This window comes from Loxodonta africana, chromosome 3, assembly GCF_030014295.1.
Source record: "Loxodonta africana isolate mLoxAfr1 chromosome 3, mLoxAfr1.hap2, whole genome shotgun sequence".
In the NCBI taxonomy this organism is placed as follows: Eukaryota; Metazoa; Chordata; class Mammalia; order Proboscidea; family Elephantidae; genus Loxodonta; species Loxodonta africana.
In genome coordinates this window covers 67,743,627-67,756,507 of record NC_087344.1, presented here as the reverse complement: position 1 = coordinate 67,756,507, position 12,881 = coordinate 67,743,627, and the positions used below count along the sequence as shown (strand labels likewise).

General features: G+C 42.0%; 1 protein-coding gene across 2 annotated transcripts in view; it reads right to left on the bottom strand.

Annotated features, from left to right (window-relative positions):
• Positions 1-11,850, bottom strand: part of KHDRBS1 (KH RNA binding domain containing, signal transduction associated 1) — a 41,978-nt gene extending 30,128 nt beyond the window's left edge. For both annotated transcript variants that reach the window (XM_003415279.3, XM_064281638.1), the window contains exon 1: positions 11,334-11,850. In XM_003415279.3, coding sequence (XP_003415327.3) covers positions 11,334-11,712 — 379 coding nt within the window. In that variant the 5' untranslated portion in view covers positions 11,713-11,850. The remainder of the gene's footprint in view (positions 1-11,333) is intronic.
• Positions 11,851-12,881: the final 1,031 nt, after the last annotated feature.

The following is a 12,881-nucleotide window of genomic DNA, read 5'->3' as shown; positions in this document are numbered from 1 at the left end:
TACCTGAATAAGGATTAAATCCTCATGCATTTTCTGTTACTTATGCTGTTTCCTATCAACAAGGGGAACAATTTATTTAAGGAAGGACTGATTTTAATAAAATTTTGGGAAGTACAGTCTACACACTCAGACACAGTCATGCAGCCTAAAGACAACAAAAGGGCTTTGTGGGTGCCTTTTTTTTATATGTTCAGTTCCCTAATAACTTTTCTTTTTCAACTCTGTACTTCTCTCCTTAGCTTAACTTCCCTTAGAGGGCTAGAGCTGATTGTAATGAGAAAACAAAAATAAAATGAAGAAGTTTCCTAAAAATGACTTTCCCTCAGGTGAAAGTACTTTCTAGACAACTTTTTTGAAACCTATTCCTTTAAGTGATCTTTGCCCGGGCCTCTGGGAGACCCTGGATATCCCAACAACTAAGGAAAGAAAATCTGAGGTGTAAACAACACAGAGAAGTGATCCATTTGTTTCCTGGCCAAACCCTTAAAATAACCATATCCAGTTTTTTTTTTTCTGTGTCAGGAATTTTGTATTATTTCATTTAATCCTTATAACCAGTATTATTCTCATTTAATAGATGAAGAAATCTGGGCTCAGAAAAGTAATATAACTTGTCCAATATCAAAATCTAATTAGTGACAAAATATTTAAAACCAGGTCACTTCTAACACCAGTCACAGGAAATTCAACCAACTTTGTGACATTTCCTTTACTGCTATCTCTTGCTATAACTTGGATCTTACCTGGTTTCGTGGGTCTTATTACAACCAGACTAAGCTCTCAAGGTTGACGAGGTCCAGAGGAAAGACCATGGGTTTTAAAACTAAACAGAAGTGGGTTTGATTCCCAGCTCTGCTAGATGTTTGGTGTATGACTTTGGGCAAATCATTTAACCTTTCAGTCTTCTTGCTTTTAAAAATGGGATAATACAAAAAGGAAGGGGGAGAAGTTAATGACATCTACCTGGTATGATGTGTAATGATTGAAGATAATGCATCTGGCATAGAGTGGATGTTTAAATAAATATTTGTTAACTTACAATTTGGTTTTGATTCGTTTTGTCTGCAAAACACAAAATCTGTTTCACTGGCATGGGAGTAATAAAGTTGAGCCAAAATATAAATACCATAACATGAGTTAGATGGGGAGTCAGCCAAAAGAGTAAGCAAGGCTTAGAACTGGATAGAAAATAGGTTCCAGCCAAGAAAGAAATGGTCTTAAGTGAAAATTTTAAACATTTATCCTGCCATCTTTTCTCCACAACCAGCTACAGCTTCAGCGTCCCAGCCTTGGACATATTCATAAGTACATTCAAAAAGGTTTAGTGAAAAAAGGTTTAAAAACAACAGTTAATGTTGTTGTTGTTGGGTGCCGTCGAGTCGGTTCCGACTCATAGCGACCCTATGTAGAACAGAATGAAACACTGCCCGGTCCTGCGCCATCCTTACAATCGTTGTTATGCTTGAGTTCATTGCTGCAGCCACTGTGTCAATCCACCTCATTGAGGGTCTTCCTCTTTTCCGCTGACCCTGTACTCTGCCAAGCATGTCCTTCTCCAGGGACTCATCCCTCCTGACAACATGTCCAAAGTATGTAAGACGCAGTCTCGCCATCCTTGCTTCTAAGGAGCATTCTGGTTGTACTTCTAATACAGATTTGTTCGTTCTTCTGGCAGTCCATGGTATACTCACTATTCTTCGCCAACACCACAATCCAAAGGAGTCAACTTTCTTCAGTCTACCTTATTCATTGTCCAGCTTTCACATGCATATGATGCGACTAAAAACACCATGGCTTGGGTCAGGCGCACCTTAGTCCTCAGGGTGACATCTTTGCTCTTCAACACTTTGAAGAGGTCCTTTGCAGATTTGCCCAATGCAAATTTGATTTCTTGACTGCTGCTTCCATGGCTGTTGATTGTGGATCCAAGTAAAATGAAATCCTTGACAACTTCAATCTTTTCTCCCTTTATCATGATGTTGCTCATTGGTCCAGTTGTGAGGATTTTTGTTTTATGTTGAGGTGTAATCCATACTGAAGGCTGCGGTCTTTGATCTCCATTAGTAAGTGCTTCAAGTATTCTTCACTTTCAGCAAGCAAGGTTGTGTCATCTGCATAACGCAGGTTGTTAATGAGTCTTCCTCCAATCCTGATGCCCCATTCTTCATATAGTCCAGCTTCTCGTATTTGCTCAGCATACAGATTGAATAGGTATGGTGAAAGAATACAACCCTGATGCACACCTTTCCTGACTTTAAACCAATCAGTATCCCCTTGTTCTGTCTGAACAACTGCCTCTTGATCTATGTAAAGGTTCCTCATGAGCACAATCAAGTGCTCTGGAATTCCCATTCTTCGCAGCATTATCCATAGTTTGTTATGATCCACACAGTCGAATGCCTTTGCATAATCAATAAAACACAGGTAAACATCCTTCTGGTATTCTCTGCTTTCAGCCAGGATCCATCTGACATCAGCAATGATATCCCTGGTTCCACGTCCTCTTCTGAAACAGGCCTGAATTTCTGGCAGTTCCCTGTCGATACACTGCTGCAGCCGTTTTTGAATGATCTTCAGAATTTTGCTTGCGTGTGATATTAATGATATTATTCTATAATTTCGACATTCGGTTGGACCACCTTTCTTAGGAATAGGCATAAATATGCATCTCTTCCAGTCAGTTGGCCAGGAAGCTGTCTTCCATATTTCTTGGCATAGACGAGTGAGCACCTCCAGCGCTGCATCTGTTTGTTGAAACATCTCAATTGATATTCCATCAATTCCTGGAGCCTTGTTTTTTGCCAATGCCTTCAGAGCAGCTTGGACTTCTTCCTTCAGTACCATCGGTTCCCGATCATACGCCACCTCTTGAAATGGTTGAATATTGACTAATTCTTTTTGGTATAGTGACTCTGTGTATTCCTTCCATCTTCTTTTGATGCTTCCTGCATCATTTAATATCTTCCCCATGTAATCCTTCACTATTGCAACTCGAGGCTTGAATTTTTTCTTCAGTTATTTCAGCTTGAGAATCGCCGAGCGTGTTCTTCCCCTTTGGTTTTCCATCCCCAGCTCTTTGCACGTCATTATAATACTTTGTCTTCTCGAGAGGTCCTTTGAAATCTTCTGTTCAGTTCTTTTACTTCATGAATCCTTCCTTTTGCTTTAGCTGCTTGACGCACAAGAGCAAGTTTCAGAGTCTCCTCTGACATCCATCTTGGTCCTTTCTTTCTTTCCTGTCTTTTCAGTGACCTCTTGCTTTTTTCATGGATGATATCCTTGATGTCATTCCACAACTCGTCTGGTCTTCAGTCACTAGTGTTCAATGCATCAAATCTATTCTTGAGACTGTCTCTAAATTCAGGTGGGATATACTCAAGGTCATATTTTGGCTCTCCTGGACTTGCTCTGATTTTCTTCAGTTTCAGCTTTAACTTGCATATGAGCAATTGATGGTCTGTTCCACAGTCAGCCCCTGGCCTTGTTCTGACTGATAATATTGAGCTTTTCCATCATCTCTTTCCACAGATGTAGTCAATTTGATTTCTGTGTGTTCCATCTGGCGAGGTCCATGTGTATAGTTGCCGTTTATGTTGGTGAAAGAAGGTATTAGCAATGAAGAAGTCGTTGGTCTTGCAAAATTCTATCATTTGATCTCCGGCATTGTTTCTATCACCAAGGCCATATTTTCCAACTACTGATCCTTCTCCTTTGTTTCCAACTTTCGCATTCCAATTGCCAGTAATTATCAATGCATCTTGATTGCATGTTCGATCAATTTCAGACTGCAACAGCTGATAAAAATCTTCTACTTCTTCATCTTTGGCCCTAGTGGTTGGTGTGTAAATTTGAATAATAGTCGTATTAACTGGTCTTCCTTGAAGGTGTATGGATATTATCCTATCACTGACAGCGTTGTACTTCAGGACAGATCTTGAAACGTTCTTTTTGACGATGAATGCAACACCATTCCTCTTTGAGCTGTCATTCCCAGCAGAGTAAACTATAAGATTGTCTGATTCAAGATGGCCAGTACAGTCCATTTCAACTCACTAATGCCTAGGATATCGATGTTTATGCGTTCCATTTCATTTTTGAGGATTTCCAATTTTCCTAGATTCATACTTTGTACATTCTAGGTTCCAATTATTAATGCATGTTTGCAGCTGTTTCTTCTCATTTTGAGTTGTGCCACATCAGCAAATGAAGGTCCCGAAAGCTTTACTCCATCCATGTCATTAAGGTCGACTCTACTTTGAGGAGGCAGCTCTTCCCCAGTCATCTTTTGAGCGCCTTCCAACTTGGAGGGCTCATCTTCCAGCACTGTATCAGACAATGTTCTGCTGCTATTCATAAGGTTTTCATTGGCTAATGCTTTTCAGAAGTAGACTGCCAGGTCCTTCTTCCTACTCTGTCTTAGTCTGGAAGCTCAGCTGAAACCTGTCCTCCGTGGGTGACCCTGCTGGTATCTGAATACCGGTGACATAGCTTCCAGCATCAGAGCAACACACAAGCCCCCACAGTACGACAAACTGACAGACACGTGGGGGACAGTTAACATTAGGGAAGTTTAAAAAAATTATATACAAACTTTATCAACTGAACTGGCTTAACTAAAATAGATTACCAGATATATTTCATTAACCGAACGTTCCATAAGCATTGCTTAAGGAACAAGGCAATAGTCAAGATTTTCTAAATCACCCACAGATAGTGTTTCCAGGAGAGCAAGATTCAAAGATACCTGCTCCAAAGGGTAGGGGGTCATGCAGTCTTCCACTCTCCACACATTTGGTTCCCGTATCTAGCACCACAGTACCCCTTGCCTTACTTAACTGAGTGTCTACAGTTCTTAGGAGAGTGCCTAATACACAACCAAAGCAAACCCACTGCCATCCAGTCAATTCCAACCCAGCAGAGAAGAACCACGCCACGGGGTCTCCAAAGCTGTAAATCTGTACAGAAGCAGACTGCCACAACCTTCTCCTGCAGAGCAGCTGGTCGACTCCAACCGCCAACTTCTGCGTTAGCAGCTCAGTGCTTCACCACTGTGCCACCAGGGCTCCTTAATATACAACAGGCGCCTATAAATGTTTTGCTTAGTGAAGGAAATTCACCACTAACACCCAGCAACTTCCCTTAACAATTCATATTAATTTCAAACCAAACCCATATGAATTCAGCATCCTCAAATTTATAATTCTCTACCCTATACCTTTTCTGATGGTACCACCTTTTGGAATTACAAGTCCACTAAGCTTACTATTTTTGTGGGAAAAAAAAAATCCTTTATCAAATTACTTCATGTTTTAAGTGACAGTACTGGAACAAAATATTCTTAATCTTTTTTTCGGTCATGGGCTCCTTTGAGAACCTGATGAAATCTATAGACTAGCTCACCAGAAAAAGATGCAAATCCCCAATATTTTATATACAATTTTGGCTAAGGGTGGATAAAGGTGGGTGTTGGTTTGAAAAATCTAAAGCCTGGGTTAAGAGTACTCTTACGGGCTCAAGTCTCACATTCCAGGATGGTGGCAAACCTTGTTAATAGCATAATGACTGTGGTCCCAAATCTCTTCCTTAGGGCGCAATTTAGAGCTTAGGACATCATTTTTTCTTTAAAAAAAAAAAAAAAAAAGAAAAGTTTTTTTTTTTTTTTTTAACTTTGAAATAGTTTTAGTTTTATATGCAGAGATCCTGTATAACCTTTACCCAGTTTTTCCCATGGTAACACCCTGCATATCTACAGCACAATATTTAACTACCAGAAAATTAACATTAGTACAATCCACTGACTTAAATTTTACATGCACTTATTTGCATGTGTTTAATTCTACACAATTTTATCACATGTATAGATTCATGTGACCACTACCAGTCAAGATATAGATGATTTCCATCAAAAGAATCCCTCATGCTACCCTTTTAGAGCCAGTCACCTACACCTCCCTGTCCCCTTCCTAACTACCAGCAACCTGTATTCTCCATCTGTATTATTTCATTTCAAAAATGTTATATAAATGGAATCATACTGCATGTAGCCTTTTAAAATTGACTTTTTTCACTTAGTATTAATTCTCTTGAGATCTACCCAAGTTGAGTCTATTAATAGTTCATTTCTTTTTCTTGCCGAGCAGTAGTCAATGGCACATATGGACCGCAGTTTAACTATTCACTCGATGGTGGCGTTTGGCTTTTTAGTTTTCACTATTACCAAAAAAAAAAAGCTGCTATGAAGATTTGTGTACAGGTTTTGTGTAAACAAAAGTTTTAATTTATCTGGAATAAATGCCTAAGACTGCAATTGCTGAGTCATATAGTAAGCATGTTTGGTTCTGAAGGAAACTGCTTTATCACAGAAACATGCATGTTTAACGATATTGTGCTTAATCTTGCTAGTATTTACATTCAATATAAATAGTACTGAACTGCATGTAGTTATCTGGGACCTAATTTTTTCACCTAACATTTGATTTTTAAGATTTCTCTATGTTCTTGCATGTAGCTATAGTTCATTCATTTTCATTGCTGTGTAAGTATTTCATTTTGTGAATATATCACAGTGTCCAATCAATGGTAGAACAAGTTGCACTATTTTGTGGGCAAGGCACATCGCTTTATGAATGAGACGCTCATGTGCAAGTTTCTCTGGACGTATTTCTTGGAATGGAGTTGCTGAGTTTTAAGGAATGTGAATGCTCAGGTTTCTGAGGAAACACCCAACTGTCATCCAAAGTGGTTGTACTAATTCACACTTCCACCAACATACGTTTAAGAGCTCCTTCTAGTTTACATCCGCTCAAGTCTTAAGTGTTGTTTGACTTAGTTTTTGTCAATGTAGCAAGTTTTTATTATTTCCAATCTCGAAAATTTTTATTTACCTTCATTTGCTCTTTTAAAAACTTTTAGCTACTTTATATTCAAAATGTCAAATTAAAAAAATAAATCCAGTTGGAATTTGTTTGGAAAATGCACAAAATCAACAGTTTAAGAGTATTGTCATCTTTCTAACACTAGTTCCCTGTTCTCCCCAAGGACATAGCTTATTTCTCTATTTATTCAGATCTTCGTTTATCTCCCTCAGCAAAATTTTAATTCAATCACACTAGCCATGTGATGGAATATTCTTCATCTGTAATAATGGGATAGGAGTCCTTGGGTGGTGCAAACAGTTAAGCACTCATCTACTAGCTGAAAGGTTGGTGGTGGGAACTTGCCGGGAGGCACCTTGAGAGACAGGCCCCGCGATCTGCTTCTGAAAGGTCACAGCCTTGAAAACTTGATCTGTTCCACTGTGCACACATGGGATTGCCACGAGTTGGAGTAGACTTGACGGCAACTAACAACACTAATATTGGGATAAAAAATCTTCCTGCTTCATTGCATGGCCAGGAGGATGGAAATAATGACCATAAATGAGTAGCACATGTTAATATGCACTACAAAAGTTTAATATTATTGTTATTATTTGTTATGAATATTCACATACATTCTTGAACCAATTTTTATTGCTTATCTCATGGTATTTTATATTATTCTAAAAATTTGATCCTTTTGTTCATTTCTACTTTAGCCGGCTATTTGCTTATATATGAGAAACCTACTGACATGTTTATCTTTATCTTGTAATTAGCCTCATTACTGACCACTTTTCTAGGTAAACAATCATGATGTTGCAGAGAGCGATTAATTTTGCCTTTCTTTTGTAATATTTATACGTATATACATGGTGTATAATTCTTCTGCAGTTCCACTTTCCAGGTTTTTTTCCACCTTTTTTTTTTAAATTGTATTTTAGATGAAGGTTTACAGAGCAAATTAGTTTCTCATTAAACACTTTCTAGTTTTAATAGATTTTGCTAGCCCCGTAGAATGAACCGAGAAGGTCTCCATACCTCTATGTAACATAAACAATAAACTATTTTCAAGTTTTCAATCAACTACTTTCAAGTTTTCAATGTTACGTGCTTTCAAAGGATGGATTTCTGAGTATCCTTTCAAGATCTTCTGGGAATTGGTCATCTACTCAAAGTGTTTACTTATTCCTGAGCTTGTATATGTATTTTTCTATTAACAGGATGGAAACCCTGGTGGCGCAGTGGTTAAGAACTACTGCTGCTAACTGAAAGGTCGGCAGTTTGAATCCACCAGGCGCTCCTTGTAAACCCTATGGAGAAGTTCTACTCTCTCCTAGAGGGTTGCTATGAGTCAAAATCTACTCAACAGCAACGGGTTCTTTTTTTTTTTTCAATAGTAGGAAGTAGAAAATGAACATGAATATGTATTAAAAGAATTTACGTTTATCACATAAATATATTAACACAAAATGGATTTCTTTCTTTCAGAAATTTTCTAAATGTTGACTTTGAGTCCTTGTATTTAATTGCCATCATAGTTCAATATCAATTTGCCTAATACAGAAGTTTGTATTCAACATCTACATCCTTTAAAATTGTGTCCATATTTTTTCATCATGTAATGAATGTGAGCATTCATTAAATACTCAGTAAGAGGTCACCCTGTGCAGCACTCTTCTAGGCACAGGAGATGCACTGGTGAACAAAGCAGAAAATATCTCTGCCCTTTTGAAGCTGACCTAGTCGTGAATGAGAAGGGGTGGTCAACAAATAGAGTATATCCTTCACAAGATGCTGATAAGGTCAAAATAATATAAAGCTGGTAAAAGGTCAGAGAGAAAAGGTGGGCAGTGTAGGAAGAGTTGCCTAAGTCTTGTGACACCTTTTGGGAATGGGCAGAGGTGCCTGGGGGAGTCGTTGTCCCAAGTGCTGGCCTCTACTCTCTGAGTTTTCTTCTTCTGCATTTTGGCCTCATCATCTTCACTGTCCTGTTAGCTCTCCGATGCTTTCAAACAGATTTTATTTTTAATATTTTATCCAATTAGGCCTTAATTTTTAAGTACAAATTGTAGCAGGTGGGGGGAAGGGAGGTATAAGTGTGTGGACCTAGAGTTCTAGACTCAGACTGAGTTCAAATTCTGGCTATGTTGCTTACTAACTTTGCTACCTTCAGCAAATTATTTCGTCTGTGTACCCCGGTTTCCTAATAGGTGAAAATAAGGGTAAGAGTAACTTCCTTACAGTGTTACCACGAAAATTAAATATTTAATGTAAAGCACTCAGACCAGTGCCTGGCACCTAATTGTTATAGCTACATTTTTCTTACATGTGTCCTCACCATATACTACTACGTACTATTCCATGTTCTCAGAATCTGTCTTTTCCAGATCATTTAGAAATACCCTAAAAGCTGCACCCAACATAGATCAAGACTTATCCATGCTAAGAAGTATCCCAATTCTGTTCTTTCACTGAGCCAGTAGTACCTCAATCCCATCTCTCTAGTTAAAATTTGAGTTTGGTTAAAAAAAAAAAAGGGGGGGGGCGGGGAGACATCAAAAAAGCCAAAGTTAAAAAATTAAAAGGCACTCTTTTGGTAGAAGTTAAGCAATGCAGGCAGGGAGGGTGAAAATTATAACTAACTTTTGAGGATCAATAGTTTTTGATGGTTACCCTAAGAAACCACCTTTTGCTTAAGAGATGACCACCACACTGGATGCCTGATGTTCGGTTACAAAGGCAAAAAATATCCTGAGTTTCATACCTTGTTGGGTACCGTGGATTTACAGCTAGAAGACGGCTGAGGTGACAAATTATTACTTAATGATTATAGGTCAAAGAGAGCTGTGATAGTGCTTTTACACATCATTTAACCTTCATAACTCATCATTCCCACTCTACAGATGAGATTACTGAGGTTCAGTTTCCCAAAGCCATGTAACTAGTTAAGGATCAGAATTTTAAACCAAAGCCAACACCTTGAAGTTCTAAAATTTGTTACTTTTTTTTCCTCATACATGTTATCTGGACTGATTATTTGAAGATTTGAGTAAATAAAAATTAGAATATCAGGTCAAGCTTTACCAATCAGTCTGACATTCCTAAATCTGCATGTACATTTTTTCAGATTCAATCAGACATATTTGGTGTTTGCTATATGCAAGGTATTGTGAAAAATTTAAAGATGAAAAGCAATTACTGCCCTCAAAGAACTTGCCAGAAGAACACAATAAACATTAATGTTTCAAACAATGTGGATGGGTGGACAGGGCAGCAAAACAGTGAGTTAAAAAAATGTAAGCAGTTTATCAAAAAGTTTTTATTCTTGACCCCCACGTACTTTAGTTTACGGTGTTGAAAACTAGACTCCTTACCAATGCTGGAAGATAGAGAACAAAAGGGAGGGAAATGATATTTTCATAATGATCTGCCTTTTATATCAACCTGATCAGAGTCCAACTACTCATTTAGTGTTAAAGGCTGTGAATTTCTACTTAGGAAAATTTACGTATCATAAGAAATACTTACTAAAATGTCTTAACGAGAAGCAAGGCAAATCTGAGCGACTAGATGCTTGGCCAGGGCCGATCAGGAAAGGAATGCCAGTCTACAGACAGAGAACAAAGACTACCATTCCTGATCTCTAGTTCACAACTGAAACCAATAGAAAAAACCAAAAAGATCGAGCCTTTCACGTACAAGCATCGCGAAACTTCTCTCAATCTCATTTGGAAACGGCAAGCAAACCATCCTGGAGTTCCTTCCCTCTCTCTCTCATCTCATTTCACTGTCTCTAGGGTTATTTTTCCTTCTTGAATGATGAAGGTGAACGCACATCATAAAATAAAGGGGGCCAACCTTTTGGCTTGTCGCAATTAATCATTTTATCAGCCGAAGTCGGAAATCTCATTCGGAAAACCTCAAGCTCGGATTCCCACAGGTCGCTCCTACCTGGGGGAAACTTAAGCTCCAGTTACCGCTAAGTCCGACCGGACCCCACAGTAGACGGCGCGCTGGACAGGGCACTCCAGCCTCACCTCGGCCCTCCCTCCCACGGTCCCTCTCCAACCGGGCTGTGTCTTCATCTCTTACACCACCCACCACCTGCAATCGAAAAGGCTTTCTTTCCCTTTGGGAGAAGAGGGAAATAAACATTCATTTCTGGAAGAATCTGAGCACTCAGAGCGCGGGGCAGCTGCAAGAGGTGGGAAAGGGAAGGGTTGGAAGGGTGACGGAGAGCTCAGCACCATCCATCAAGATCTCTGCGCTAAGAGATCGCCAAGCCGCCTTCGGGCCTCCACTGCAGCCTGGAAATTCTCCCTCGCACCCTGCGAAAGAATGAGGCTTTGGAAACCAGGTTCCCGAAGATAAGAGTAGGGGAGTTCACGAATGCCTCGGTCCCGAGGGGGCGGGAAGCGAGAGGAACAAAGCCGCTACCACCCACGCCCCCGGGTGGCCGGGCGGCCCGCTCACCTGCCGTCAGCAACTGCATGGCGTGAGTGAAGGACGGGTCCAGCGAGTCCTTCTCGGCCATAAGCTCGGGCAGGTACTTGTTCTCTGGCTCCATTTTAACGGAGGCAGTGGCTGAGGGGGGCAGCAGCGGGGTCGGCGCTGGACCTACTGTCGCATCGGGACCGGTGGCCGAGGGCGGCAGCAGCGGTGGCGGCTGCGTGGCGGGCGAGGCCCGGGCGCCCCCCCGGGATCCTCCTCCGCCTCCCCGGGACCGGTGAGGCAGCGGGGGCTGCCGAGACGGTGTCTGACGCACTGAGGGATGGGCACCTGAAGGGTCCATGGAGCCACTGCGGCCCGAGGACCGGCTCATGCGCGCGGCGGGATCGTCCCGGCGCTGCATTTGGGAGGACGTGCGGTCAACGGATCGAGGAAGAGACGCGGCAGCTGCAGAGGCCCGAGCGGCGGTTGGCGAAGGTGGGAGAGCCTGGGCGATCGCGACCGAAGGCGACCCGAGCGACCCAGCAAAAGAGAGCACCGGAAATGAGGCGGCGCGCGTGCGCAGCCAGCCACCGGCACCGCCCTTGGGTTTATCCGCGGAGAACAAAGTCCCTAGTGGAGTCACAGCGCCTGCGCACCACCTAGGCGCCCGAGGAAGTCGCCTCCCCACTCCTCATTTCCCTCTGAGCCCGCTAGGCCTAAGGTTTGTGCGCGTGCGCGGGTGGCTCCGGCTTCGTTCGTTTTCTTTTCCACGTGACTCGGCGCTAGCGGGACACGTGTCTCCTCCCCCTTCTGGCCGAGTGCGCGGAGGGGGCAGGGACTGTGGAATGTCTTTGTCTGCGCGGGGGCCCGCGGAGTGTGGGGCGGGAGAGCTGTTACTCGCGGGGCCACGCCCCCTTCAACGGCTGAGCTGTGGGGCCAGGTTGTGTTCAATGGGCTGGGGGTGGGGGTGGGGGTGGGGGTATGGGGTGAAGTGGGGAGTCGTTGAAGTGTGGAAACGAAAGGAGAACCGAGTAGCGCACCGGGAAGGAGCGAGAATTGAGGCCGCTGGGCAGGAAAGAGGAGGGAGAGAGGCTGCCTAAGTGTGGAGAAGGGGAGAGAAAGGGAGTAGGAGAAAGGGTGAAGAGGCAAAGAATGGAGAGTTTGACGTAGGGATGAGGAGTGGAGATGGGGAAGGGAAGCTTGGAGGGATAAATTGAGGAAGGACGGCTTAGTGGGGAGACTAAATGCTGTTGGGAGAATTTGAACTAAGAGGGAAGATTCAGATCGGAGACCTGAAATCTGGCAATGGCACGCACAAAGGGAACCAGAGAAGTCTTATCCCATGGCTTGCAATACAGTAGGCTCTTAAACGTTAACCTTTGTTGGTCAGAGAAGTCTTCGTAAAGGAAGGAGTGTTTTAACACTTATTTACATATCGGTCTGCTTTCACTCAGTCTGTTTCTTCCGCAAAAAATGGGGCTAGAGCTTAATTCGTGGCGGTTGCATCATGTGGGGTGTCTCTTCTTCGGATGAGTGACTTCGGATGAGCGTTAGTCCTTCTGCCTCTGTTGGGCCCTCCATGATGGATTA